Source organism: Pygocentrus nattereri, chromosome 25 (genome assembly GCF_015220715.1).
Source record: "Pygocentrus nattereri isolate fPygNat1 chromosome 25, fPygNat1.pri, whole genome shotgun sequence".
NCBI classification, from domain to species: domain Eukaryota; kingdom Metazoa; phylum Chordata; class Actinopteri; order Characiformes; family Serrasalmidae; genus Pygocentrus; species Pygocentrus nattereri.
Genome location: NC_051235.1, coordinates 11,936,753 through 11,963,353, shown reverse-complemented (window position 1 = coordinate 11,963,353; position 26,601 = coordinate 11,936,753). Strand labels below are relative to the sequence as shown.

At 37.7% G+C, this 26,601-nt stretch overlaps 1 protein-coding gene across 1 annotated transcript; it reads left to right on the top strand.

The window, feature by feature from the left end:
- Window positions 1–5,637: 5,637 nt before the first annotated feature.
- slc8b1 (solute carrier family 8 member B1) lies at window positions 5,638–24,613 on the top strand. Its single transcript, XM_017709595.2, has 15 exons — window positions 5,638–6,152; window positions 6,575–6,727; window positions 8,335–8,387; window positions 10,668–10,725; window positions 11,350–11,455; window positions 12,283–12,450; window positions 13,324–13,440; window positions 15,625–15,681; window positions 16,227–16,357; window positions 20,079–20,220; window positions 20,580–20,701; window positions 21,930–22,083; window positions 22,184–22,264; window positions 22,454–22,515; window positions 24,229–24,613. Exons 1-15 carry the CDS (start codon window positions 5,958–5,960, stop codon window positions 24,415–24,417), a joined length of 1,788 nt encoding a protein of 595 aa, XP_017565084.2. The 5' UTR covers window positions 5,638–5,957; the 3' UTR covers window positions 24,418–24,613.
- The last annotated feature ends 1,988 nt before the right edge of the window (window positions 24,614–26,601 follow it).

Below are 26,601 nucleotides of genomic sequence, written 5' to 3'. Positions count from 1 at the left end.
ATGGTGACAGCTGAAAGCAGGCTGTCTTACCAAAAATGACAGAAACGTCTGTGAGAAGCTGTCGAAAGCTGACAGATTACCCCAAATTAGCAAGACACGCGCAACATGATTTTTTTTATAGATACCCTGATTTGTGTTATATGTTTTAAGCAATACAACATAAGAAGCAGGGTGTTATTATTACATACAGTTAGTTCTGACAGCACAGTGTGATTGGTCAGGAAATGTTCTACCTGTTCTAGTATTTGTGATAACAGCATATTTTTTTCACAATAACTATCATTCTGCTGAGTGCTAGTTGCAATGTAATGACATGCTTCGTGCTGCAGTGTATATAGTATATACACTGCATATAGTATATAGAAAATACTGCATATAGTATATAGAAAAAAGGAGAATGTGTATATTAGATAGCTAAAAAAGAGTGTGACAGCAGGCCTACGTTAAAGTACGAGCCTGTCGTTGTTTTCAGTCAGCAGCTGTGAGGGAGGAGTAAAACAAACAGGAATAAGCCAGAAATAAACAGAATACAATTCAGAAAACAAAATGGGCTGTTAAATGCTTTATATACTGGCTGGAAGAAAACCAACATTCGAGTTAATCTGGCAAGTATTAAAGTATTTAAAAAGCTGAGCTGAATCTGATATTGCAACAGTTTTAAGGCTTTGTCTGTAGAGCAAAATGCTGCTACCTTTTATGGCGGGAGAAAATGGCAATATTAAAGCATATTACAGTGTTTGTCTTCATTTTGCAAAACTATTATATAAAAACAAAAGAACACTTGAGATCATGTGTTATTGGTTGCGATGATCTACGGTACTGGCTTTTATTTTAAGCAATATCTATTTCTAATTATGATCTAATATCTAATTAATTATTTATTTTCTTTTTTGGTCTGTGCTAAAGTACTCAAAAAATGGTTAGCTGCTGTGTAAAGCAAGGTGTTACTTGATAAAAAAAAAACAGACAGAATGCTCTTAAACCAATCAAATTGTGTGGTCAAAACTAACCAATAATATATTACTGAACATTTCTTTACATGTCATAAGCATCTCACTGAGAAGCAATAGACAGATGAATGCAAAAGTGTGAACACTTGTGAAATTACATGTTTACTCTATGGAGAACATAGAGAAAATTAACTGTGAATTATCTGTGAATTTTATCCCCAATTTCTATTTATTTGCTGAAGAAAATCTAAAATGTGCCATAAGGCTTGCATAGGCCATATTTTATTTATTATTTTTACCTAATATGTTAAATTCAGCAAATAAGCTTAAATTGTACATTACAATGTGCAGAAATGTGCTCTCCATAGAGGATTTGTAACTTATTTTCATTTAAAAATGCAAAATGCAATATGACCAGGGATGCCTCAATTTTTCCATACGATTGTATAAATATAACATATGACAGTTATTTCACTCATTTAATAGCTAAACCATTTTCTCTTTGTGTGATTCTCTAACAGGCCAAGCTAAAGGCAAATACTGTAATTGTAGTTCCAAGCAGAGGTCTTAAGTGGAGATTTAGTCCTGTGTTAAATTCAACAAGATAATTACTGATGCTGTAAGGCTCACCGTTTGTGTTGGATGGAAAGAGCCATAAAACTGTCACATTCAGCAACAAAGTCATGTCAGTGAGATAAGGTACTGATGATCCTGGATCTAAAATGCTACTCCAATTATTCCAAAAGGTGATGTATGCTGCTAGTCTTTCCAGAGAATGTAATCCCACTGTTTCACAGCCCAGAGATGGAGATCTATGTACTCCTTTGGTACTAGGCATTGATGCTGCTATGGTATCCTACGTGCTTGTAATGACATTGCTAGGTGGCTGTTATACCAATCCAGAAAATGATTGCTAAGGTGTTGCTTGGCAGTTACTGTAGTATTCTAAATAACTGCAAAGGCATTGCTAAGCAGTTGCTATTCTATCCCAGATGCTGCTATTGGACACCTGGGTCAGCAATGGGTGCACCTTAAAATAGCTGAATTCATGAATTCACAAATCAGAAGAGGTGTAAAGTTTTTGGACATATAGTCTAAGTGCAGAAATGAGGTCAGAGAACATTTACTTCTAAATCAGACATGAGTAACAAATCTGTTTGAAACCACAGCCAAATTAGAACAACAAAGTGCCCCAGTGCTGAATGACCTAAACCAGAGGGATTGGGGGCATGTTCTTAGACAGTTCTCAGAATGCTAGAATTAACAGTTAATGGCACAAATACTCACAATCACACATTCTATGTGGGTCATTATTTGCAAATTTTTAAAATCTTTACTATTTTAGTGCTTCAGGGCAAGGCAGCTTTGCTTTGAATGTACAATATCTAATGGCATTAATCCTCATAGATCAACAGCAATATGAGAAATAAAAATGACTTTAGAAACTCTTAAATGCATCTTTAACACTCAGAATAAACTCTTTTTCCATACACTCAGAACATTTTTCTTCAATCCGTGCAATCCGGTTGGCTACTATCCCATTTCCAAAAAAATTGGGACACTGCAAAATGTACATAAAAACATAATTCAATGATGTGCAAATAATTTAAACGCTATTTTTCACTGAAAAGAGCAGAAAGACAACAATTCAAATGTTGAAACTCAAAAATGTTTTTTTTTTTTTTTAAATATATGCCATGATGCCGCTGCTGCATCATCTCTTCTTTTAATAACACTCTGTAAGCATTTGGGAACTGATACTAACTGAGACCAACTGCTGTAGTTGTGAAAGTTAAATATTTTTCCATTTTTGCTTAATATAGGATTTCAGCTGCTTAACACTTCAGGGTCTCCTTTGTCATATATTTTATAATGTGACAAATGTTCTCAGTGGGTGACAGGTCTGGACTGCAGGCAGGCCAGTTTAGCACCCAGACTCTTTCAATACAGGACCATGCTGTTGTAAAACATGTGGAATGTGGTTTGATATTGTCTTGCATAAAAAGACTTTTGGATATGTTGCCAAATCATGTATATATTTTTTAAGCCCATGCAGTGATTTTCACTACAGAAACATGTCCATTTTTAAAGTAGTGCCTTCTGAAGACTCTAAGATCACAGCCAGCAATACTGGTTTTTGGCTTTGTCCTTTGCATATAGAGATTTCTCCAGATTCTATGAATCTTCTAATGAAATGATATAGATGGTGGAAAACAAAACTTCTATGCTATTTTATGTTGAGAATCGTTATTCTTGAATTGTTGTACTATTTGATTGTGGCCCTGCGATGTACTGGCGACCTGTCAAGGGTGTATCCTGCCTCCTGCCCAATAACAGCTGGGATAGGCTCCAGCACCCCCGTGACCCTGAGGGAGAAGCAGCTTAGAAGATGTGTGTGTGTGTGTGTGTGTGTGTGTGTGTGTGTGTGTGTGTGTGTGTGTGTGTGTGTGTGTGTGTGTATTTGATTGTGCAGTCTTTCAAAGAGTGGTGAACCCTCCTCATCTTTATTTCTAAGAGACTCAACCTCTCTGAGATACTCACTTTATACCCAATCATGTTATTGACCTGTTGCCACTCAACCAAGGTGCATTATACAACTTCACCAGCCTTTTATTCCCCGTGTTCCAACTTTTTTGGAACATGTTGTAGCATTTTCAATGAAATATAGGGTTTAAATGATCTGCATATCATTGCATTTTGTTTTTATTGACATTTTTCACAGCATTCCAGCTTTTTTGGAAAAGGGCTTCTCCTAAATTATTGGTTAGATCTACGTAGACATGTTCAGATTCTAAAGTTTCTACTTGGCCTAGTTTGGTCAGTTTGCTTATGTCACTTCTTCATTGTCCATAAAAGAGTACCTTCAGGACTCCTGACTACAGTGTATACACCTACTTGCTCCCCTCACTCTTTAATCCATTTAATTCATTTGGTTTAAAAGTTGGTCCATTTTTACAACTTCTGTCTTGAATTTGTCCTACACTTTATCTGAGTCCAGTATGCCATCTACCCACCCACCCACACACCCACCCACACACACACACACACACACACACACACACACACACACACACACACACACACACACACACACACACACACACACACACACACACACACCTTCTACACTGTAGACTGGGGTTCAATCCCCCACCTGGGCAAACACCCTACACTATACCAATAAGAGTCCTTGGGCAAGACTCCTAACACCACCTTGCCCTACCTATGTAAAATGATCAAACTGTAAGTCGCTCTGGATAAGAGTGTCAGTCAAATGCCATAAATGTAAATAACACTGTATTTATATGTTATATGGGTCTGATCTCAAATTAAGACATTTTTGTAAACATCAACCTAATTATCTAATATAAACTTTGTTATTCTGTAGATCAACCACTACTGTGTAATACAAATAGCTTTAATATGCTGGGCCTAGCATGTGTTGTGTTGGCTGTGTAATGAAACCATCTAATTTTATGCATGTAGCATTCTCATCTTAGACAGCTCTGGACCTGACCCTGTCACCCTCTAGTGGTGACAAAGACCAGGATATTTCATTTTATCTACAGCATGGTGAGAGTTGTCTATGGGTTAACAGAGTACACACCAGGATAAAGAACTAGAAAAAGAGAGTGTTGTAATGGCTTGGGCCATAAGTTAAGACCACCACTAACAGCTTTTTCTCTTTAACTTTGTGGTTTAAGATTATTAAGTTAAGGAGGCATTTTGCAGAAACAAATCACAAATTGTCTAGCTGACTGAAATAAAAAAAAATAAACAATTACTTGCATCATTGTAGTATTTTTACATATCCTTCTTAACTAACCTTATGTTTCCTATCATGCAAAAAGTATGTGATGCAACTTTTGCTTCTCTGTGAGAAACTGTACTTTTCTGTTGCATTTTTTTCGTATCATGAACACAACATGTTTCTTTTGCAATCTATATGATCTTGAATATTCTCAAACACATATTTCACTGAAAACCAGATCCTTTACAAATCAACTCCAAAATTCCACCAAATATTGATCTCTTTCTAAGTGTATACTTTGTACATTTTGGGTAATATTTTTTGAGGGTGTGATATATATATATATATATATATATATATATATATATATATATATATATATATATATATGGAAGCTCATTCCTGTCAGGCAACAGGAATGAGCTTCCTGTCCTCTCATTCCTGTCAGAGGAGAAAAACATTGAGTCATTTTTTTTCTTTTTTTTCTTTTTTTTTTGTTTCGGCAAACTTTTTTGTTTATGTCAAACTTTTGACTTAGTATTACAAAAAATACTTCTATTTTCTCCAAATTTGGCTTTTTTTTTTATCAAAATAGTTATTTGTTTTCTTGAACTATCAACTTAACGTCTACTAATAATGGCTCAAAATGCTGGGTCATTAAATGTTAAGTTATCAAAAGTTATTTCGTGATATGTCATTCTTACAGGGTAGCACGTCACTAATTTGACAAAAACGCTATTCTTAGACACTAAGTCATAATTTCTACGCAGTAATCATAATTTACTTAAAATGTTGTCTTCTACTAGGCAGGACTGGGCTTCTGCATGAAGGCTGCTGCAGTTAAAGATATTAAAATGCCTCTTAATCCCGCAGACAGCGCTCACAAGAATAAACATTATTCGTTGTGACGACATCACTACGCAGCTCTACGTTATAGGAAGTGCAGGAACGCCTGACTGCTTATTCCAAATACTCTCCAAAATCTGAGGTGTGGAGCTGGTGAAAGGCTGAGCCTGTCTCCGACCGAGCTCTGGACTAGACTTTTCTTCCATTTTATTGTGTAAACTCCCACGCTGGGACTCGGGCCCGGGCTGCTTTAAAGAACGCTTTCTGAGCGGACTCAGTTTATGGATATGATCACGTGTGGAAAACAGGAGCCACTGTATGGTAATAACTGCTGTGTCAATAGTGAGAGGAAGTGAATAAAAAGCGATGCTTCTGCGGCACTTCATGTATGTGTTGCAGCGAGTTTAGGAATGAAGCCTGTGCTTTTAATCGCGTCTCTTATATTTGCTCTGAGAACGGACCATGTCAGCTCTCAGAAGTGGGTTAACCTGGTTAACCAGCCTGTAACTCCACCAGCAACAAGAGTCAGCTGGACGGCCGCTGGAAATGACCTGAATGTAAACACCGTTTCTGCTGCAGACGCCCAGAAAAGCAGTGAAGACGAGGTATGGTGAACGCATCACGTTGCTGTGGTGGAAAAACGTGAAGACCTAAGTGCATTTTTAATGTCTTCTGAGTACATAAGCCGTGTTTTGAGGCTCGTGTTGTGCCGTGCTGTCACTTCACCTGAGGAACGTGGCTGCGTAATGCCTAAAAATAACCTGTGCGCTGCGTCTCACGGATGTCACTGATTTTGTCCTTTAAACCGTTCACTCCACACTCATGCATGATGTAGTATGTATTTATTTGTGATGGTGAGCTCATGAACTGATCTAACTTAAAACATGGCAGTCACGCATTTCAAAGCAACCAGTTACAGGAAACTTTTCAAGGCAGTGTCCTTAATTCCCAGCATACTCCTCGGACAGCTTTGTCTTAATGATGACAAAACCACATGAAGGCATGTTATATTATTTTCTGCTTCCAGTGTGACAAGGTGATGAACCTGTCTGCCAGTCAACGCTGTGAGTTTGTTGTGACCACCCCAGATTGTGCAGCAGAGGACGGCTTCATCAACTACCCCTGGATTACGTTCTGCTTGCTGACACCTCAACTCCTGCCTCTTGGCATCTTCCTCTATGTAAGTTCTTTTATAGGTTGCCCTCAGTTTTGTATGATACCTCTTTTTCTTTTCCAGTGTCTTGAATATTGCCCTGATACTGATACACAAGATGCACCGATGTAAGAATTCTGAGACAATGCCAAGATCCAATATTTTAAATATACATGCACTATTTGGCAAATCCTTACATGTGTATGAAATCAAGCACACAGCCATGCAGTCTCTATAGACAAACAACGGCAGTTGAATGGATTACGCTGAAGAGTTCAATGATTTTAAACGTGGCACTATCATAGGAAGTCACAAGTCAGTTAATGACTTTTTTGATGTTGTTTTGCACATTGACCCTAGTCAACTTAATGCTGTTGTTGTGGAATGAAAGCATCTAGGAGCAACAGCAGGAGGCAGCTTATGGTCACTAGGCACAATGCCAAGGATTGGCTGGAGTGGTCTAAAACACTCCGCCACTGGACTCAAATCAGGGTTTGGTGCATGCCAGGAGAACACTACCAACCTGAAATATATAGTGCCAGTTTAGTAGAGGAGGGTCTGGTTTTCAGGGTTTGGGCTAGGCCCCTTAGTTCCAGTGTTATGTTAATGCTACTTCATACAGTAACATTTTAGACAATTATATGCTTCTAACTTTGCGGCAATAGTTGGGGGAAAGCTCTTTTCTGCTTCAGCATGGCTGACCCTGTGCACAAAGCAAGGCCCATAAAAACATGGTTTGACATGTTTATTATGGAGGAACTCCAGTGGTCTTCACAGAGCTTTGACCTCAAACGTCCTAAACACCTTTGGGATGAATTGTAAGATCAGCTGTGAGCCAGGCCTTCTGGTCCAAAATGAGTGCCTGACTTCACAATTGCTCTTTTGACTGAATGAGCACTGTTTTCAGATACGCTCCAAAACTTTGTATAAAGCCTTTTCAGAATTGTGGAGCCTGTTATAGCCACAGAAGGGTGGACAATTCCATATTAATGCTACGGTTTTGGAGTGGAATATCCACTAAACCAAATATAGGTGTGATAATTAGCTGTCCACATACTTTTGACCATATAATGTGTCTGTCAGTGGTGATACAGAAACATTCACTGGACTGGAAATATGAGGAAATATAACATGTATTTCTACAGGGTTACAAATGCAGTACAGCAAAGAAAATACAGACATTTTAGCACAGCTGCCCAGAATCACATTGTAAGCATGCAAGTATTAAATAGTACATTCAGTGCAGTAAATACATCAAAAATTAGTTTGAAACTTTGGTCAAATCAGATCATATGTCCAATGAAGATAATTATTTATAGCAAATATTTGCTGAAACTAAGATGATCCCATTGTTATCCCGAGCTGATGCCAATATATTACTGTGGTTTTTATTTCTTTAAAAGTACTAAGCCTTTAAATTAGTGGTGATTAATTTAAGCGTTTCTGTAATTGACCATCTAAAAGTACCATGCTCAAAACTGCTGTCTCAAATTGTTGGTCTGTGTGTCTGTACATGCATGTAAGAGAAATATCAACATGAAATATTAGAAGTTGGCTGTTAATAATAGTGGTTATAAAAGTCAAGGAGCATAATGCTCTTTTTTTGTTCTCTTCTCTTTCCTTTCCCTCTTCAGGTTCTGTGGCTCATGGTTTTGTTCCTGGTTCTTGGCCTGATTGCATCAGATTTGTTAGTAATTGCCTTTTCTATCTTTATTCAATTTATATATTTTGGAAGTTTCTGATATGCAAAATAATGTAATATGTATCCCTCACTGTAGGTAATTATTTCATTGATGTGGGGGTTTTACGTGTTGAGTTAGTTGTTGTGTGAGGTGGATGGATGTGCTTTTGGTCAAAATGGCCCAGTGACCAATAGCTGGGCTCAAACTCATGAACTTTCAAGTTGTAGCCCTGTGCACAGAGTTGTGACCACTCCATGTGCATTGGACATGCTGAAAAGAGTGGTAGCAGTGTCTACTGCTTGGTCACCTCAGATTTAGGAAGTGGAATAAGGCCTCGTGCACCAAAAAAAACCCCATCCACTCAAAATTTTTCTGTCCACATGAGAAGACAAACAGTATCAAAAAGCTCACATCAGCATGCCAGCTGAAGAGAATTCGATAATCTCATAAAATGTTATGTCTGTTGCTTCAAGAGTAATATTATAAGCATACGTAGCCTATTGTGTAAAATATGGAGCGTGAAGTTGTAGAGACGGTGTGTTGCAAACACAAGTCTAAATGTATTAACAAAATGAAGTCTCGTCCACAGAAGTACGTTAAACAGTTTTGATGCACAACGTGGCTATAACCATGTGCGCATTGATGCTGTGATGTCAGAGTTTTGAAAAAGAAATGGTTTACACATCCACCCAAAAACACGGCACACAACTTTTATTAATAACATTGTGCTGTGGAGATTTTTTAAACTTAGTTTTCACTGACTTGAAACAGCAAAGTATGGAGTAAATATCACATTTTCAAGTAGTGCTGGGTGATAAAATGTCTAGACCAGTGTTGGTCATTGTGATAAATCACATTATGTCTCAATATGCTTTTCTGAGCTTATCATGGTTATTGTCAGTACTGACTGAAAGAACACTGACCAACTGCATGTTTCATTGCAAAGACAGCATAATTACTCTAGACGCTTTCTAGACGTTTGTTTTCAACATTTGCAACACAATAGTGGAAATTTAACAAGCTGCACAGTTTAGAAAAATATGTGTATACATATGGGTGAAGCAGTAGAAGTTTGATCAGTTCTACTGCAGCATCGTAAACACAGCACCTGGTAATTCCAATTCTGCTTGAACACTGTTGTGGACGTGAGCTGAGGTGGTGTGGTAGTGTACTGTGGTTTGCAACTTTACTTTCTCAACTATCTGCAGCTTACTGCTTTTTATACTCAGTTAGCCTTTTTGCTCTTTGACTGTGTTTTACAGTTGTTCCAGTAGAAAGAGGAAGCTGTGGTTGCTGGGTTCTGAACTGCACTAACTTTCAATAATTGTTCTCAGGGAGAGTTCCGCTGACTTTTCTGCTGGAAAAGTCAGCCTAAAGGGATGATCCTTTTACTAAAAGATAACATACTGTCTGAACATGAATTGTTCTTATGTTTTAGTTACAGTTAAAAACAAAGGTTCCAAAAGGATTCTTTGGAGTGATGCAATAGAAGAACCAATTTTGTTTCCTTAAAGAAGCTATCAGTGGATAATTCCTAACATGAATACTTCAGCATTCCTTATATATTGTCTGTCTGCCACATCTGTAATGTATGGGTGCTTACCACAGACAATTATTTTGATGTTTCCGTTTGCTTAGTAAAGAACCAGAAAACCAGCTGACCCAAAACAGGCTTGTGCTAAGTGTATTTTTTAGAAAACATACTTTCTCTTATTTTAGTGTAGTATTTATAGGGAAACTAAACTACTGTGTGATACAGATAGTAAATTGAGGTTAGGGTAATAAAAATATTTGTCTTGTTTAAATCACCAGCCATTGGAAGGTTCTTAAAGTGACAATCCAGCCAAAAAGAAAACCATAACCATTGCAGCATCTGTTGTAAACATGCTCACCCCATCCTAAAGGTGACACAGTGCTAGCTTGATTGTATTTAATAGCCTCAACTCAGTGGCCAGGCTAGTAGCAGTCATTGGTTTTCACCACATGGATGCCCAAGTGTTGTAGAATGTATTTTCCTAAAGTTTGCAAGGTATATAGTAGTGAGAGAACAGTAATGAACGAAGTCTTTAGAACAGTAAAACTTGTGAATTCTGTCAAACCAATGAGGCTACAGTATGTAATGCTGCATGAAGCGACAGCATATAAAACCCGGCATTGCTCCAAAGCAAGCTTTATCACCTTTATTTTTTTTAAAATCTTGTACAAGCATGAGTGTTCATTGTGATTCAAAATGTTGAATTGTTTATGCATTGAAATAATATTAAGCATGCATTTCTGTTTTGTAGTTTTTGTCCCAACCTCTCAGCTATCTCTTCTTCTTTGAGGCTGACGCATAATGTGGCTGTATCCTTTAACCCATCAGACCATGGCTGAGTGATTTTAATTCTCTCTGAATAAGTACTGTGCCTCTAAATGATCAATACATGACTCATTCATTCTTGTTGCCCAATAGCTTAAGATCTCTAACACACTATGATGTCCCTGCGATTCTTCTCCCACCAGACAAGTTTGTTAGTTTTAAGCCATGAAGACATAAATTGTTATTCTCCCTCTTTGGGGGGAATGGAAGGTTGATGTGTATGACTTTTACACAGTAGTCATATAAAGATATAACACACCACTTCCAAGATGGGCACTCTTCTCTTTCTTCTTTGGAGAGCCTGTTTCCTAGATATCTTACTCATTATGTTATATTAGCACATTCTTGTGTATTGTTACAGGGGTTTGCTCATCATTCTTTGATGGAAGACACATTCCATATCGTACTGCATAGTCCATTATGGGTATTCTGCTGGGTACTCTGGATATTTTCCACTATGTTTTCTGACACCAACACAAAATTCACAGTCCCAAAGCACTGCACTAGTGAATACTGCATAGTTTCAAACAGATCTCTGGTTTTTCAGTGACCCTGTTGGCATTCTGAGACTATGCTATGTTGTTTTCCCTGATGTCATTGGCGTGCAGGGTGTAACATTCCTAGCCCTTGGGAATGGTGCTCCAGATGTGTTCAGTGCAATGGCTGCCTTCTCTAGACCACAGACAGCTGGTCTGGCCATCGGAGCCCTGTTTGGTGAGTATGCAGATGTTGGAGCAACAAGTTAGTGAAGCTCCAACCCAATATACTTATAAAATGGGGAGGATTTTGGTCTGACATGATCGATCAACATCAGTACTATTTCAGAGTCAGGGTCGTTCAAAATTGAGCCTAGAAAAAAATTGCAGACTCCTAGTAAAAATTTTAACATGATTTTACATGAAATGGTTATGTAAAAGTTGCTCTATCTCTGAGACATTGATTTATGATAGGTAGAGAAGGCTTTGACCTAAAACATCATTTTAGAAAATAAAATCTAGGCAGAGGCATACTTGTAGGGTGTTGTATGGCAAAATACCCCCCACAGAAATTTTTTTTTTTTGATTTATTACTATTTTACCTTTATCAACATTACATATAATTTCAAAAGATACATGTTTTATATGCGTTTCATATCAGTTCATTGGTCATTTTAGATGGGTAATAAAACATGTTAGTGTTGTAGACATTGCAACCTCTATTTCCTATAACCACCTCTGTAAGGAAATTTGAGTCAATATGTTTTTTTTTTTGTTTGTTTTTTTTTTAATGAAACAATTTACGTCAAGCCACATATCGGTGGAATTTTCCGTTAACGAAGTATTGGCAGTATACACAGTTTAGGAAATGTTGGATCGGTGTATCTCTACACAAAAAAATAAATAAAAAAAAAATCTGAAATATGCTGCCAATGCTGATTACTACAACCTTACATGTAATTTAACAAACAATACCCTCTTCTAAATAATAGGTGCTGGTCATACGCCACAGATTTTGAACTATAATAATTTCTGTGTAATTCACTGTATGGTTCTTTCTGAAAGGGGCGGGGATCTTTGTGACGACGGTGGTGGCTGGGAGTGTTGCCCTAGTGAAGCCCTTCACGGTAGCATCTCGCCCTTTCCTGCGTGATGTCATCTTCTACATGGCTGCTGTGTTCTGGACTTTCACCATCCTCTATAAGAGGCAGATTGAACTGAAAGAAGCTCTTGGTATGCTTGTATTTCATTCACACATTTCCTCTCAGGAATTAATGATAGCTCTTCTACTTGCTCTGTCAACTTTTTCGTATTACACAAATTCATACAGATGCCAAATGATCAGGTCAGGCTGGGTGAAATAAAATGGGTATTTACAGTATCAAAAACAAATTTATTTGGTACAGAACTTAATGTATACATTCTTTCTTGATGTGTAATTAATAATTGTTTCAACTTAAATAAGCCATTATTTCAACATAATGAGTCAAAATTTGAACCAGAATTAGGGATGGATAAAGAGCTTTTGTCTCCTCCCACTGGGCGGAAACTGGCTTTGATACAAAAAGCATGTGAGCTTAGCAGGACTCCTCTGTTGTACTTCTATTGTACTTCTAGAACACTGAGCAACTATATATATCTAGATGGATGCATATTGAATAACCAATGTATAGTAAGTACACCAACTACACAGTAACATGTAGCTGAATGGATGTCAAACCATTTTGCTTTTTGTCTTATTTTTATTTATTTATTTTTATCATTTGTTTCCACCACTTCCTCCTTTTTTTCCCCTTAAATTGATTATTTTTGCAGTTTTCCTTAGCCTTTTGTTGAATGAGGTAACAATCTTTTGCTAATGTGTTTTGTCTGTTCCAGCTCAGTAAAAACCTAAATATCATGATGTTTATTGTGGAAAAAGTCATGATGTTATATTTTTCCCACTTCGCCCACCTTTGTTACCCACGTTCCCATCCCTCTTACATCCACAAATAGTGTCTTGTGACTGTTGTGGGATGGTGTTGAGGCCAAGAGTTACTTCAGTCTCTCTCTCTCTCTCTCTCTCTCTCCCTCTCCCTCTGCCTCTCCCTCTCTCTCTTTTTCCAGGATATCTGGGGTTGTATGTGCTCTATGTTGTAACTGTGGTTGTGAGTACATATGTTTATAACCGCCGCCGGGCTCGTTCTTTCCGAGGCCCTCTACAGAACTCTGACTTCACCCATGGTAAAGATACCCCTTATTGTTATTAAACTTATTAAACTCATTAATTCATTACCCTAATTAATTTCATAAAGTTTTTGAGTGTGAAGAAACAGGAGTATGTCATCATTTTGACATTGGTGATTAAAAAAAACAGCAGTGGTGTAGTCCTAAGAAAAAAAGTGGATATAGTATAAATCTGCACCAAATGGTTGCACTTGAGAATTGAGTTGTTTACAAACACTTTTTTAAAAATCCTGACATCAATGACTAGCTCTCGTTTATAAACATTTCTCAATATAAGCCTGTATTTTACAAAATTAATAATAGCCTAAGCTGTTAAAATGCTGTTAATTTCACAGAGATAATTGGCTAGTGTCTCATGCTACCATTTTGCAAGACTAGGATGTCATGTTAATATTTATCAGAATCAACATTCACTAGAGTTATCAATAACAATGGTCTGTGTTCATCAGGGATGCATAAAAAAGAACACAGACTTGACCTCTTTTAATGATGTACAAACTACTCTGTCTGATTCATGAAACATTTGTATGAAGATTTTAGCGCAAATGATGAATTTTACATGTCATTCACATTGTCACCCCATTTTAAAGTGATTTGGTGCTTTAGACTACATCATATCACCAAGTACAGTGAGCATCATTTACATTTGTTATTTGGCAGAGGCTCTTATCCAGAGACTTATAATTTGATTATTTTACAGGAATAGTTTAAGGAGTCTTGCCCGTGCTCTCCTGTTAGTGTTCACTGAAAACTGTAGGAAAGTGCAATAGGCTGTGAAAGTCACAATCTGATCACATTTTAAATGTGTAATTATCCGAGACATTCCCACAGACTGACTGGCAGAGTTGTTTCCTACTTCTGCTGAAGCCACTTGAGCCTACATCTCTGTGCTTTGCATGACTTTTGACAGCAAGATTGTGAGCACTGTTTTAAATATCATGAACAAGAAGAGAAATAGAGTACCATGATGGAAAGACAGAATGTTACACTACACAGAATGCTCAGTGGGAAGCCCCGAGTTAGTTCCAAGCTTGCCCATGTTAAATATTTAACGCAGTTTGTTATGCTTTAAATATTTAATCTTACTGATGAGACTGTTTTTGTCTAAATATGATTGAAGTTTGTGAGGTTACAGTGTCTATTGCTTACTTATGAGAATCATTTAATTGTTTAATTGGCAGCAGTTGGAAAAAAAACTTTGTATCTCCAAAATTTTACAGAAGAAAGAAAAAACAGTTTTACTTTTAATGCAAGTCAGAAGCAGACTTTTTTCCTAGTACTTTTGAGCCATTTATTTTAGCCCATCCATCATGAAATTAACACACGATATAAAAGGCTACATGCCTTCTTCAAATTAGGTTAAAAACCAAAAACGACAAAAATGGAGATATGAGGTTTTGTTCCAACAGCAGCAAAAGGCATTTAACGTTTGGCCACGAAACACTAAAGCTGTGCTTATTTCTCATGAATTTGATGCAATGTTTTGATTGTTAAACCAATTTAAATCAGTTTGGTGTCTTTGATTGGGCACATTTACGAAACCATTGCTTGATTAATTAATTTATGAGCACATAATTGAAAGTTAATTTTGGACAGCTGATTATTTCATTGTACTGTTATTTTTAAGGTATTTATCTTTGATCTAGTGATGGCTGTTGTTGTAACTATTATTAAACTAACACTGTAATTATAAATATCAGGTTTCATTCTGTTGATGATGGGCTGATTAGGGTGAAAACGCTAGGCCTAAGTGTTTCTTGTGTGGCAGTGGCTCTATTGGCACTGAGAGCTCTGTCATAATGACATTGGTGTATGGTTACATTCCTAAATATCATGATGACCATTTTGAAAGTATCTTTGAGTATTTTGATGTTATAATTTTGCCACGTCACCCACATCTATTGCCCACATTCACATTCCTTTTATATCTGCAAATAGTGTCACATGATTGTTGTGGTACTGCGTGGAAGCTGACTCGGTCACATATTTTTCCTACCACCCCCTCCCCACAGAAAACAATGGAGCAATGCTTCACCTTGTGTACATCGAAACCTCTTCTGATGTGTGTAAATCTCTCTGTGGTCCTCCTAGGCTTTATAATAAAATCATTTTGTACCTTACTGGTGTTATAGAGGGTTTCAGTGGATAAAATTATGATGCCTGTTGTCTGTGTGACTACAGACATACAGACTGCGGACTCCTGTACAGAGAATCTTAATGGAGCCATACAAGTGCATGGTAGGTCATGCTCTCAAATATATGCAAATTGCATTTATCTGGTGTGTGTGTGTGTGTGTGTGTGTGTGTGTGTGTGTGTGTGTGTGTGTGTATATATATATATATATATATATATATATATATATATATATATTATATAAATATAAGTTCAGGACAACTTTTTTTAATAAACAGCATTGGAAATTGCCACTTCCCCTTTACATTGTGTTAAAAATGTAATGATAAATGGGCCATTAGAAACTATCAAGAATATCTTATTCTTCCATTCAGAGTTATGGATGTTTTTTTCATTCTCCTGTAAAGTTACTAGAAAATAAATTGATTTGTTTATTAACCTTAATCACTGTACACTGACATGCATGTTTTCCCTGTGAAATGTTGAACCATGAGGAAGTATGTGATCCCCTGATCGCTTCCTCTGTCAGTAGGTTTCATTTACTATGTGCTGTATGTATGTTTTCATTTATATGTGTGTTATGTATATCACCATTAGTGTGATATATATATAGTGTGTTAAGCATGCTTGTACTGTTTTTGTGTTTCAGAAGAAGAGTATGAACCTTTGATCCCTTTCACTGAGACAACCAGTAAAATCTTTCTGAAAGCCATTAATCCTGTGGACACTAGGACTTGGAGGAGGAGTCACTGGGGCTGGAGAGCACTCAAGATTATCCAGGTTAAACACATTCACTGGATTGTTGGTGATATGTGTGGAGATGGAATAATATATGCATATATACTGTAGAAACAAGGAGGTGCAATTAATGAAATTAGGTGTGGATAATACAACCCCAATTCCAATGAAGTTGGAACGTTGTGTAAAACATAAAACAGAATACGATGATTTGCAAATCCTTTTCAACCTATATTGAATTGAATACACTACAAAGACAAGATATTTAATGTTCAGACGGATAAACTTTATTGTTTTTTGCAAATATTCACTCAGTTTTGAATTTGATGCCTGCAACACGTTCCAAAAAAATTGGGACAGGGGCAACAAAAAAGTGGGAAAGTTTGGGAATGCTCAAAAAACACATGTTTGGAACATTCCACAGGTGAACAGGTTAATTAGAAACAGGTGAGTGTCATGATTGGGTATAAAGGGAGCATCCCTGAAAGGCTCAGTCGTTCACAAGCAAGGACGGGGCGAGGTTCACCACTTTGTAAACAACTGTGAGCAAATAGTCCAACAGTTTAAGAACAACGTTTGTCAACATGCAATTGCAAGGAATTTAGGGATTTCATCATCTACAGTCCATAATATCATCAAAAGATCCAGAGAATCTGTAGAAATATCTGCAAGTAAGCGGCAAGGCAGAAAACCAACATTGAATGCCCGTGACCTTCGATCCCTCAGGCGGCACTGCATTAAAAACCCACATCATTCTGTAATGGATATTACCACAGGGGCTCAGTAACACTTCAGAAAACCACTGTCAGTGAACACAGTTCGTCGCTCCATCTACAAGTGCAAGTTAAAACTCTGCCATGCAAAGCGAAAGCCATATATCAACAACACCCAGAAACGCTGCCGGCTTCTCTGGGCCCGAGCTCATCTGAGATGGACTGACGCAAATTGGCAAACTGTCCTGTGGTCTGACGAGTCCACATTTCAAATTTGTTTATGGACGTCATGTCCTCTGGGGCAAAGAGGAAAAGGACTGTCCGGATTGTTATCAGCACAAAGTTCAAAAGCCAGCATCTCTGATGGTTTGGGGGTGTGTTAGTGCCCATGGCATGGGTAACTGACATCTGTGAAGGCACCATTAATGCTGAAAGGTACATACAGGTTTTGGAGCAACATATGCTGCCATCCAAGCAACGTCTTTTTCAGGGACGTTCCTGCTTATTTCAGCAAGACAGTGCCAAGCCACATTCTGCATGTGTTACAACAGCGTGGCTTCGTAGTAAAAGCGTGCTGGTACTAGACTGGCCTGCCTGCAGTCCAGACCTGTCTCCCATTGAAAATGTGTGGTGCATTATGAAGCTCAAAATATGACAACGGAGACCCCGGACTGTTGAGCAACTGAAGTTGTACATCAAGCAAGAATGGGAAAGAATTCCACCTACAAATCTTCAATAATTAGTGTCCTCAGTTCCCAAACACTTATTGAGTGTTGTTAAAAGGAAAGGTAACACAGTGGTAAACATGCCCCTGTCCCAAGTTCTTTGGAACGTGTTGCAGGCATTAAATTCAAAATGAGTGAATATTTGCAAAAAACAAAAACAAAGTTTATCCGTTTGAACATTAAATATCTTGTCTTTGTAGTGTATTCAATATAGGTTGAAAGGGATTTGCAAATCATCGTATTCTGTTTTTATTTATGTTTTACACAATGTGCCAACTTCTTTGGAATTGGGGTTGTATTTTTTAACATCCCCTTACTGTATAAGTACACTATATAGTTCTACAAGTACTAAATGTACTCCATCTGTTTCTTTGCATAATTTATTTATTTGTTGCACAGGACCACCACAGAGCAGGTATTATTTGGGTGGTGGATCATTCTCAGCACTGCAGCGACAACGCGATGGTGGAGTTTTAGTGTGTGTTGCCCTCGTACAAGTTTTTACTGCTGTTGGTCTGAGAATTGTCCACCAGCCAAGAATATACAGCTAAAAGCGTCCTTTAGGCAACATCCTATGACCACTGATGAAAGACTAGAGGATGACTAACACAAACTGTGAAGCAATAGAGCTATTGTTTTTCATTTTATATCTACAAGGTGCAACAACAAGGTAAGATATAGATAAGGTGATAAGATAAGATAAGATAAGGTGTCTAATAGAGTGGGCAGTGAGTGTTTATAAAACTATTAAGCACTGCAGTGTTTGATCCACTCATAGCAACAGAGCAGTTTCTAACACGGTGCCACCACAACATCAGTGTTGAGAATGATCCACCAAACAAATAATACCGCTCTGTGAGGTGAAGGGGCTACCAAATTATGCATAGAAATAGATGGACTACAGTCTATAACAGAGGAGTACAAAGTGCACCTATAAGGAAAGTGGAACTAATAAAATCTACAGTCATCGTAGATAAAAGTTACTTAGTAAACTGACTTCTTGTTGGTATATCCTCAGGGCAATATATATAGTTGACAAGTTTTGCTCCAAATGTGCAATTGTCCAATTAAATATATGTAACGAAATGTAACAATATAATATTATGATGCAGATAAAGTGCCACTGCTACACCTATACCAATATGTCCTTCTATAAGTCATAGTGCTTATTAGCCAGCGGCCTCTTAATTTCAGTGCAGCACTTTATTTGGTTTATATCATTTGAATGAACTAAAATGTTAGTTTGGCCCTTAAAGAACAAATAATTAGAGTGCTTGAAAAAGCACTCTATTGTTATTTCTCATACTTCTTCTTATTCTTCTTCCACACTTTTCTGCAATTAATACAGCCCAAACCGCTTAACGTACAGACTCTGTTCAAACTGCGTTTCGAAGGTCTCAGCGCTGTGGCTTGTGCTATGTATTCTTGGAGTTGATTGGATTTGTAGTTTTTAGTAAAATTAAGTTTAAAAATGAAAAACCTCCCATAAGAATGAATGGCGGAATGTTCAGAACTTCAAATTCTAACTGAAATTCTAGCACAGCAGTCCACTCACAGACACAGCTGTCATACAGGGAATCTACTTTAAAATCCTTAAACTTTCAGCTAGAAACTCCATTTCAGTTAAATGGTAGAGAAACTTGGCCTTTCTGAAATCTCAAAATATCTCATCATTTTATCAATGAGCTTTAGAGTTATGAGCATTTGTTTGGCACTAGACACAGAAAACTGCCCCATTCACTCCCATGTAAATTTCTCAAAATCATAATCTGTTTATTTCAAAATTTTCTCTGTGTTTAACTTGTCATAATTCAGATATTTTCTTCTCAATACACGCAACATTACACCAAAATAATCCTCAAGGGGTCTTATCTCACACCATCTATCTAGTTAAACATTTCCAGAGTTATGACTGTTTGTTCAGAGGGTGCAAATCAGACTCAAACAAGGCTTCTCCACTAAGAGCTGCATAATAACAGAGTGACAGTTATTTCAAATGACTCTTAACTCCCTGTTTCTCTCTCCCTCTCTCCCTTTTTCCATCCCTTTCTCCCTCCCTCCCTTTCTCTCTCCCTTTCTTCCTTTTCTCCCTCCCTCCCTCCCTCTGTACCTTTATCCTTCCCTGCCTCCCTCGCTCCCTCTCTCCCTTTTTCCATCCCTTTCTCCCTCCCTCCCTTTCTCTCTCCCTTTCTTCCTTTTCTCCCTCCCTCCCTCCCTCTGTACCTTTATCCTTCCCTGCCTCCCTCGCTCCCTTTTTTCATCCGTTTCTCTCTCTCTCTCTCTCTCTCTCTCTCTCTCTCTCTCTCTCTCTCTCTCTCTCTCTAGCTGCCATTTGAAGTGGTGTTGCTGTTGACAGTTCCAGTTGTAGATACTGATAAGGAAGATCATAACTGGAAACGTCCTCTTAACTGCTTGCATCTCATCACCGGGCCACTGGTGTGTGTGCTTACTTTCAACTCAGGGACCTGTAAGTTGACTACTTGTTGTCAAGTGCAACGAAGATGTTGCTCTACCAAGCATATTTGTATTTGCAAGATTTCCCTAGCATCTATGAACTGGCATCATTGCATATATCTCCTAAAGCTAGTGGCTATGCAGCACTGTTGAGCAGATAAAAACAGCTCCGTCCCACTTTGACTAGTGATTTCCTTAGTGACTGGGAAGAAGTCATCCATTGAGAACTTGGCCAGTCTGACCCTTGGCCACCGCTTGGCTTTGCCTTTTCGAGAAAAACAGAGCATTGCCTATGTATGCAGCTGGTCAGAAAGTGTCCATTGTATATTTTGCATTATTACAAAAAATGTTGTGTCTGTGTGTGTGTTGTAGATGGTCTGTACCTCATCAAGGGAGAGTTTCCTGTGTGGTTGCTTACAGCCTTAATCGGAGTCTTCCTCTCAGGCATAGTTTTTTGCACTACTACTAATGACCACCCTCCTCGGTACCACTTTGTAAGAATTCACTTTATCATCTGCCCCTCTTCTTCTCCTCTCCTTTAACATTTATATTTTATTTAAAAGGTTGATGTTTCACATGTTTTTAAATATAGTTTGATGTAGCATGGACACACTGTTATTAGTTCAAAACCCACCATTCACTCCCCAGTCCATATTTGGGAAACTAACCTGTTTTAATTTTTTTTTGTTTTGTGACCTCCTGAAAAAACAATAGTTACAAATTCCTGCCTGTTCAATCTGACATAATCAAAACAGAGGTCATTTGCATACATGGTACACAGCACAATAACAAAACAAGTTGTTTAATTACAGCTGAAAAAGGTTGGAAAATGAATGTATATACAACTACACAAATTATTATTATTATTTTGCTACAGTTGGAAATCAAGATTGCAGAAGTGGTGTCTTTGTTGAAGACCGCTCTGTCAGCCTGCTCCAGACCCAGTCTGACTAGCAGCTCTGACATGCATGACCAAACACTATGAAGTGTTAATGATTACAGCGCCATGCTTGTTGCAAGATTGCATAGTACCTCTTTTCTTTTCATCAAATGCCCCTGGGATCTAATCAAGTTACCCTGGTCTTTAATCATTGATTACTTAGGAATGCACAGAGATAGGCTTAGTGCTCACTATTCAAAGACTTCAATCAATCAGTCAATCAACCTTTATTTAGTCTCAGAGAACATTGAGGGTGCCCCTCATTTACAATGTTGCCAAGATTTGACCAGACATGAATGAACTAACCACCTTAGAGATAAAATAACATCAATTCCACACTTCAGAACAGTAGAATGTTTAGGTAATGCTGGTCTAAAGTACATTTTCATTATTTTACTGCAACCCTTTTGAAATAACTCTTGTTCCTTTAATGCTAATCCAGTTTGACTCTTGTCCCAATTGAGAAATACTGGATATCAGTAACAGTATCAGTAGTAAACAATTCTCCTAATGGTGCATCTTTTAAATTTTACAGATTACTTAAAGTTGTGTTTGGTAAGCTGTAAATTGCCTTTATTTATTTATTTTTTATTACATTGCCACAACTGGAGCCTCAAACATAACTGATTCTTTGTCTGCTAGCTTGACTCCTAGAATCATCAGACTAGATTATATCGTTACATCAAATCTGAATTCCAACCATTTGTGCCTAATGTGTGTGTGTGTGTGTGTGTGTGTGTGTGTGTGTGTGTGTGTGTGTGTGTGTGTACATGCATGTATAGCTCTTCTCTTTACTAGGATTTGTAGTGAGTGCATTATGGATTAGCACGGTTGCGTCAGAGGTTGTGAGTGTGCTCCATCTTCTGGGTGTTATCCTGCGTCTCAGTAACACTGTCCTGGGGCTCACACTGCTCGCATGGGGCAACAGCATTGGAGGTACACACACACTCACCATAACCCTACTGTCCCCTCAAATATATCCATAGGGTTGTGCAGGTTTTTGTTTTGTTATTGTGTATGCTTGTTTCCACCACAGATTGCTTTGCAGATATTACAATAGCCCGGCAGGGATACCCACGAATGGCCATTTCGGCCTGCTTTGGTGGAATCATCTTTAGTATCCTTTTATTTTTGACTCTCGCCCCACAAATTCCTACTGAACAGAACTTTTTAAGCCTCTGTTAGTATGTCTTCTCAGAAATTTACCAGTTCTTTGTGATCCAAAACTTCCATCTTAGTACACACAGACCAAGTCTCTGACATTCCCTTTTCATTTTCTAGTAGACCTTAATCTCCCCTAACGCAGATATGCTATTTGGAGTTGGTCTAGGATGTCTGCTGCAGATGTTCCATACTGGTGTTGTAATGGTATGTCTGATCCACCACATTTAAATGTTCACCTGGCTAATAATGTGTTTCACATATACTGGTCTTGAAACAATTAATGTTTTTTCCCCACCTCCAGTCCTGGAATGCATACTGTAATAGCCAGACTATGCTAACTTTTTGGAGGAATTTTGCAAAGCAGGATAGGACTCCACTCTAAATTTAATCTATCTGATGAAGTCCTGTTAGATTAAAAACTAATTAAAAAAAAACACCTAATTGAGTCTAGAATCAATGCAGTTATTAATGAATTTGATTACAGTGAAGGAAGTACTTGACTTGGGAGTTAATTTTTCAGCCCAGAGTGACCTAGGGTCAGGTATTGGCAGCAACTTCATGATAAGATACCAGATGTATAACATTAATGACAATGAAAAAAAGTTCAGACCCTCAGCTAGTTGCGACACCAATATTTACTGAGGTATGAACTTTGTGATACGCTATTAATTTTTGAGTGTATACCTTAAATATTAATAGTAAATGGCCAAATGTTAATGGCGAAACACTAATTACAGCAGGCTACAGTCTTAAGGCCATTACACACCAAAACTGACGCGAAAAAAATTCACAGAAATGTGAAATATTTGGATGTAATTTTTTCACATAAAAACTGCTTACACTGAACATGGCATGATTTGTTTTTATATAAATTTCTTTTATATTATTTTTATATATTTATTTTTCTGGAAAAAGGTGACATAATGCAGACAATTCCCACGTTGGAAAAGCGAAAATGGAGTGAAGAGTTTTGCAGCCTCTATCAAGAGCCTAATCTTTATTATCTCTCACAACTCATGTCTCCTAACTCAATTTGAGCTGCTTTTGAAGATGCAGCTCTACATGAGACAAAGCACAAAACAAACTGAAGAATCCGAAACTGTGAGCTTCCACATAAGCAATAACTGTGATGGTTGTAGTCCAATTTGAGCTTCATTTGGAGATTCTGACATTTGTAGAGTTTGTGAAAGTTTTTTTGCTGGACAAAGCTGCTTCATTATCTTGAGTGTCATGCCAACAGCAGAGATGACCGTGATCGGTCAGTGAGCCAATATCACTGGTGAAAGTTTGCAAAAATGAAACAGAACATTTTGCCACATTTTCACTGTGTGAAAAATCATGTTTGGTAATATGTGCCAGTTATACAAGTGCACAGATTAATTTTATGTGCTTTGAAGAAACCATGTGTACAAATCGCATTAGGTGGGTGAAGGCCTTTAGACTTAAATGCAGCATTCAAGTCTAACTTGCCCATACACTGTATAAAGGTACATTGTAGTTGGATACTGCCACCACTCCATCCCTATGTGTATTGCCACAAGCTTATGCACAATGTATTCAACCAGAATTTTAAGCACAGCTCTAGAAGTGAACCTGTCCAACAGGTAAAGTGGTAACAAACATTTCTGTCAACTTTTGGCCCAAGTTATCCAGAAATCCTTGATATCCTGCTTTGAAAAAAATATCCCCCAGGTACTCTTAAACTGAATTAGGTGTGTTAACTGCAGTCCAGATATGCCTCAAGGACTGGAATTAGGACTCCATCTTGGTGAATCAATAAGAATAGGTGGTTCAGATTGTCTAGTGCCAAATTATCAGTTTGACCAGAATCAAATTGTTGTAATTGTAAGGCTCACAAGGTTGATCTGCACTAATTTGAGTCCAGATGTGAATGCTGTGCTCTTTTTTTGTGTGTAGCTGGAGCCAGAGGGCTTACTGTGCTGGGTGCTGGCAGGAGCCCTGGGTCTCTCTCTGGTTCTCTCCTTTGTGCTGGTGCCCCTGCAATGCTTCCACCTCACTCGAGCCTATGGCATCTTCCTCCTGCTCTTTTATGCTGTCTTTCTCACTATTGCACTCCTGACAGAGTTTGGAAAGATCCACACGTGAGGCTGTAACAAACATTGACTGGACCAGTACAAGGGCATTACACACTTTGAACTGTTATGAATTGTCTATTTTAGAAACATTTCAGATTTGTACTGTTTCAGAGATGTAACAAAACTTATTTTTAAGTGACATGACGATTGAATCAGGAGACTGGAGTTATATTTTAATAAACACAGCCCTTCAAGGGGAAAAAGAATTTGATGTTCTTGATTTTGTTTTTCACACTTCACTGTTTTCACATACTATTATTGAGCTTTTTGATGTTTATTATAAAGCACTCAGATGGACAACTGTTTCCTAATTCTAGATGTGTTGGTCAGTCAGCATAAGTGTAGCATCAGATTTCTATCTTACTATCAATTATTTAATGTGGGACAATATTGGCTAAATATTTACAGTGACACTCAAGGTGGACATTCTGAAATTTATTAGATTTTTTTTTGCTTTAATGTTTATATAATGTTTGTGATCAACAACCCCATTTGCAAAAATGTTTGGATAGTTGGTAATGCAAATAAAAACAAAATGAAATGATGTGCAAATCATTAAACCCTATGTTTCATTGAAAATAAGGGTAACATATCAAATGCTGAAACTGAGAAATTTTATTGTTTTTTGAAAAAAAATGTATACCCATTTTGAACTTGATGCCAGCAACATGTTCCAAAAAAGTTTGGACGGGGCAACAAAAGGCTGGTAAAGTTGTGTAATGCTTTAAAAAACACTGGTAGTTCAATGGTGACAGGTCAATAACATGATTGGGTATAAAATGAGCATCCCAGAGAGGCTTAGTCTTTCTGAAGTAAAGATGAGGAGGGGTGCACCACTCACAACTACGCAATCAAATAGTGAAACAATTCAAGAATAACGTTTCTCAACATAAATTAGCAAAGAACTGTTGCTTTTCATCATCTATAGTACATAAGAACATTAAAAGATTCAGAAAATCTGGAGAATTATCACAAGGGACAAAAACCAGTATTTGCTGGCTGTGATCTTTGGGCCTTCAGATGGCACTGCATTAAAAATCGACATGATTCTGTAGAGGAAATCACTGCATGAGCTCAGAAACACTTCTGAAAAACACTGTGGAAACAGTTTGTCACTACATCCACAAATGTTAATTAATGCTCTTAAATGCTCTTAAATGCAAAGAAGAAACCGTATTTAAACAGAATCCAGAAATGCTGCCACCTTCTCTGGGTCTGAGCTCCTTTAAAATGGACTGAGGGGAAGAGGAAAAGTGTCCTATGGTCCAACGACTCAACATTTTAAATTCTTTTATAATTCTTAAATCATGGAAACTGTCCTCAGGGCTAAAGACTAATCCGCTTGTTATTAGTGCACAGTGCAAAAGCCAGTATTCATGATCATAATGGTGCAGGGGTGCACATGGTATGGGTGACTGGCACATCTGTGAGAGCAGTGCTGAATGATATATACATGCTTTGACAACATATGCGTCCAGACAACATCTTTTCAGGGAATGGCTTATTTATTTCTGCAAGACAATGTATTACAGCAGCATGGCTCTGTATTAAAAGAGTTTGGGCGCTGAACTACCCTGCCTGCAGTCCAGACCTGTCACCACTGAGAACATTTGGCACATTATAAAATAAAAATATGACAAAGGAGACCTTGAATTGTTGATCAGCTGAAATCTTATGTTAAGGCTAAATGGGAAAACATTTCACTTTCAAAACTACAGCAGTTGCTCTTCTCACTTCCTAAATACTTACAAGGTGTTGTTGAAAGGAGATGTGATGCAGCACAGTGGCATATATATTTTCAAAAAACAATAAGATTCTCAGTTTAAACATTTGATTTGTTGTCTTTGTACTATTTTCAATTATATAAATTTGCACATCATTGCATTGTTTTTATTACATTTTTGTGGTGTTGTGCATTTCAGCTGTCTGATTGTAATTTGTTGTCTTCAGTGGGATTCATGTTTTGTTTGCCAAGAATGGATGCATGTTTTATACAGAAGTGTTGCATTTGTAGTTAGGTTTATGTTGAATTGTGTTGTAATTATGCTGCCATTATGGTGCTGCATAGGCCTTGCTTAACTTGCTGTGACATTAAAAAAAAAACATCACCCAGGCCAACCAGAAAAGGCGGTCTTATAGGCGCCCACCAAACAACTTTATGATCTGGTCCTAGGTAGCAACAGTGGGCTATGGT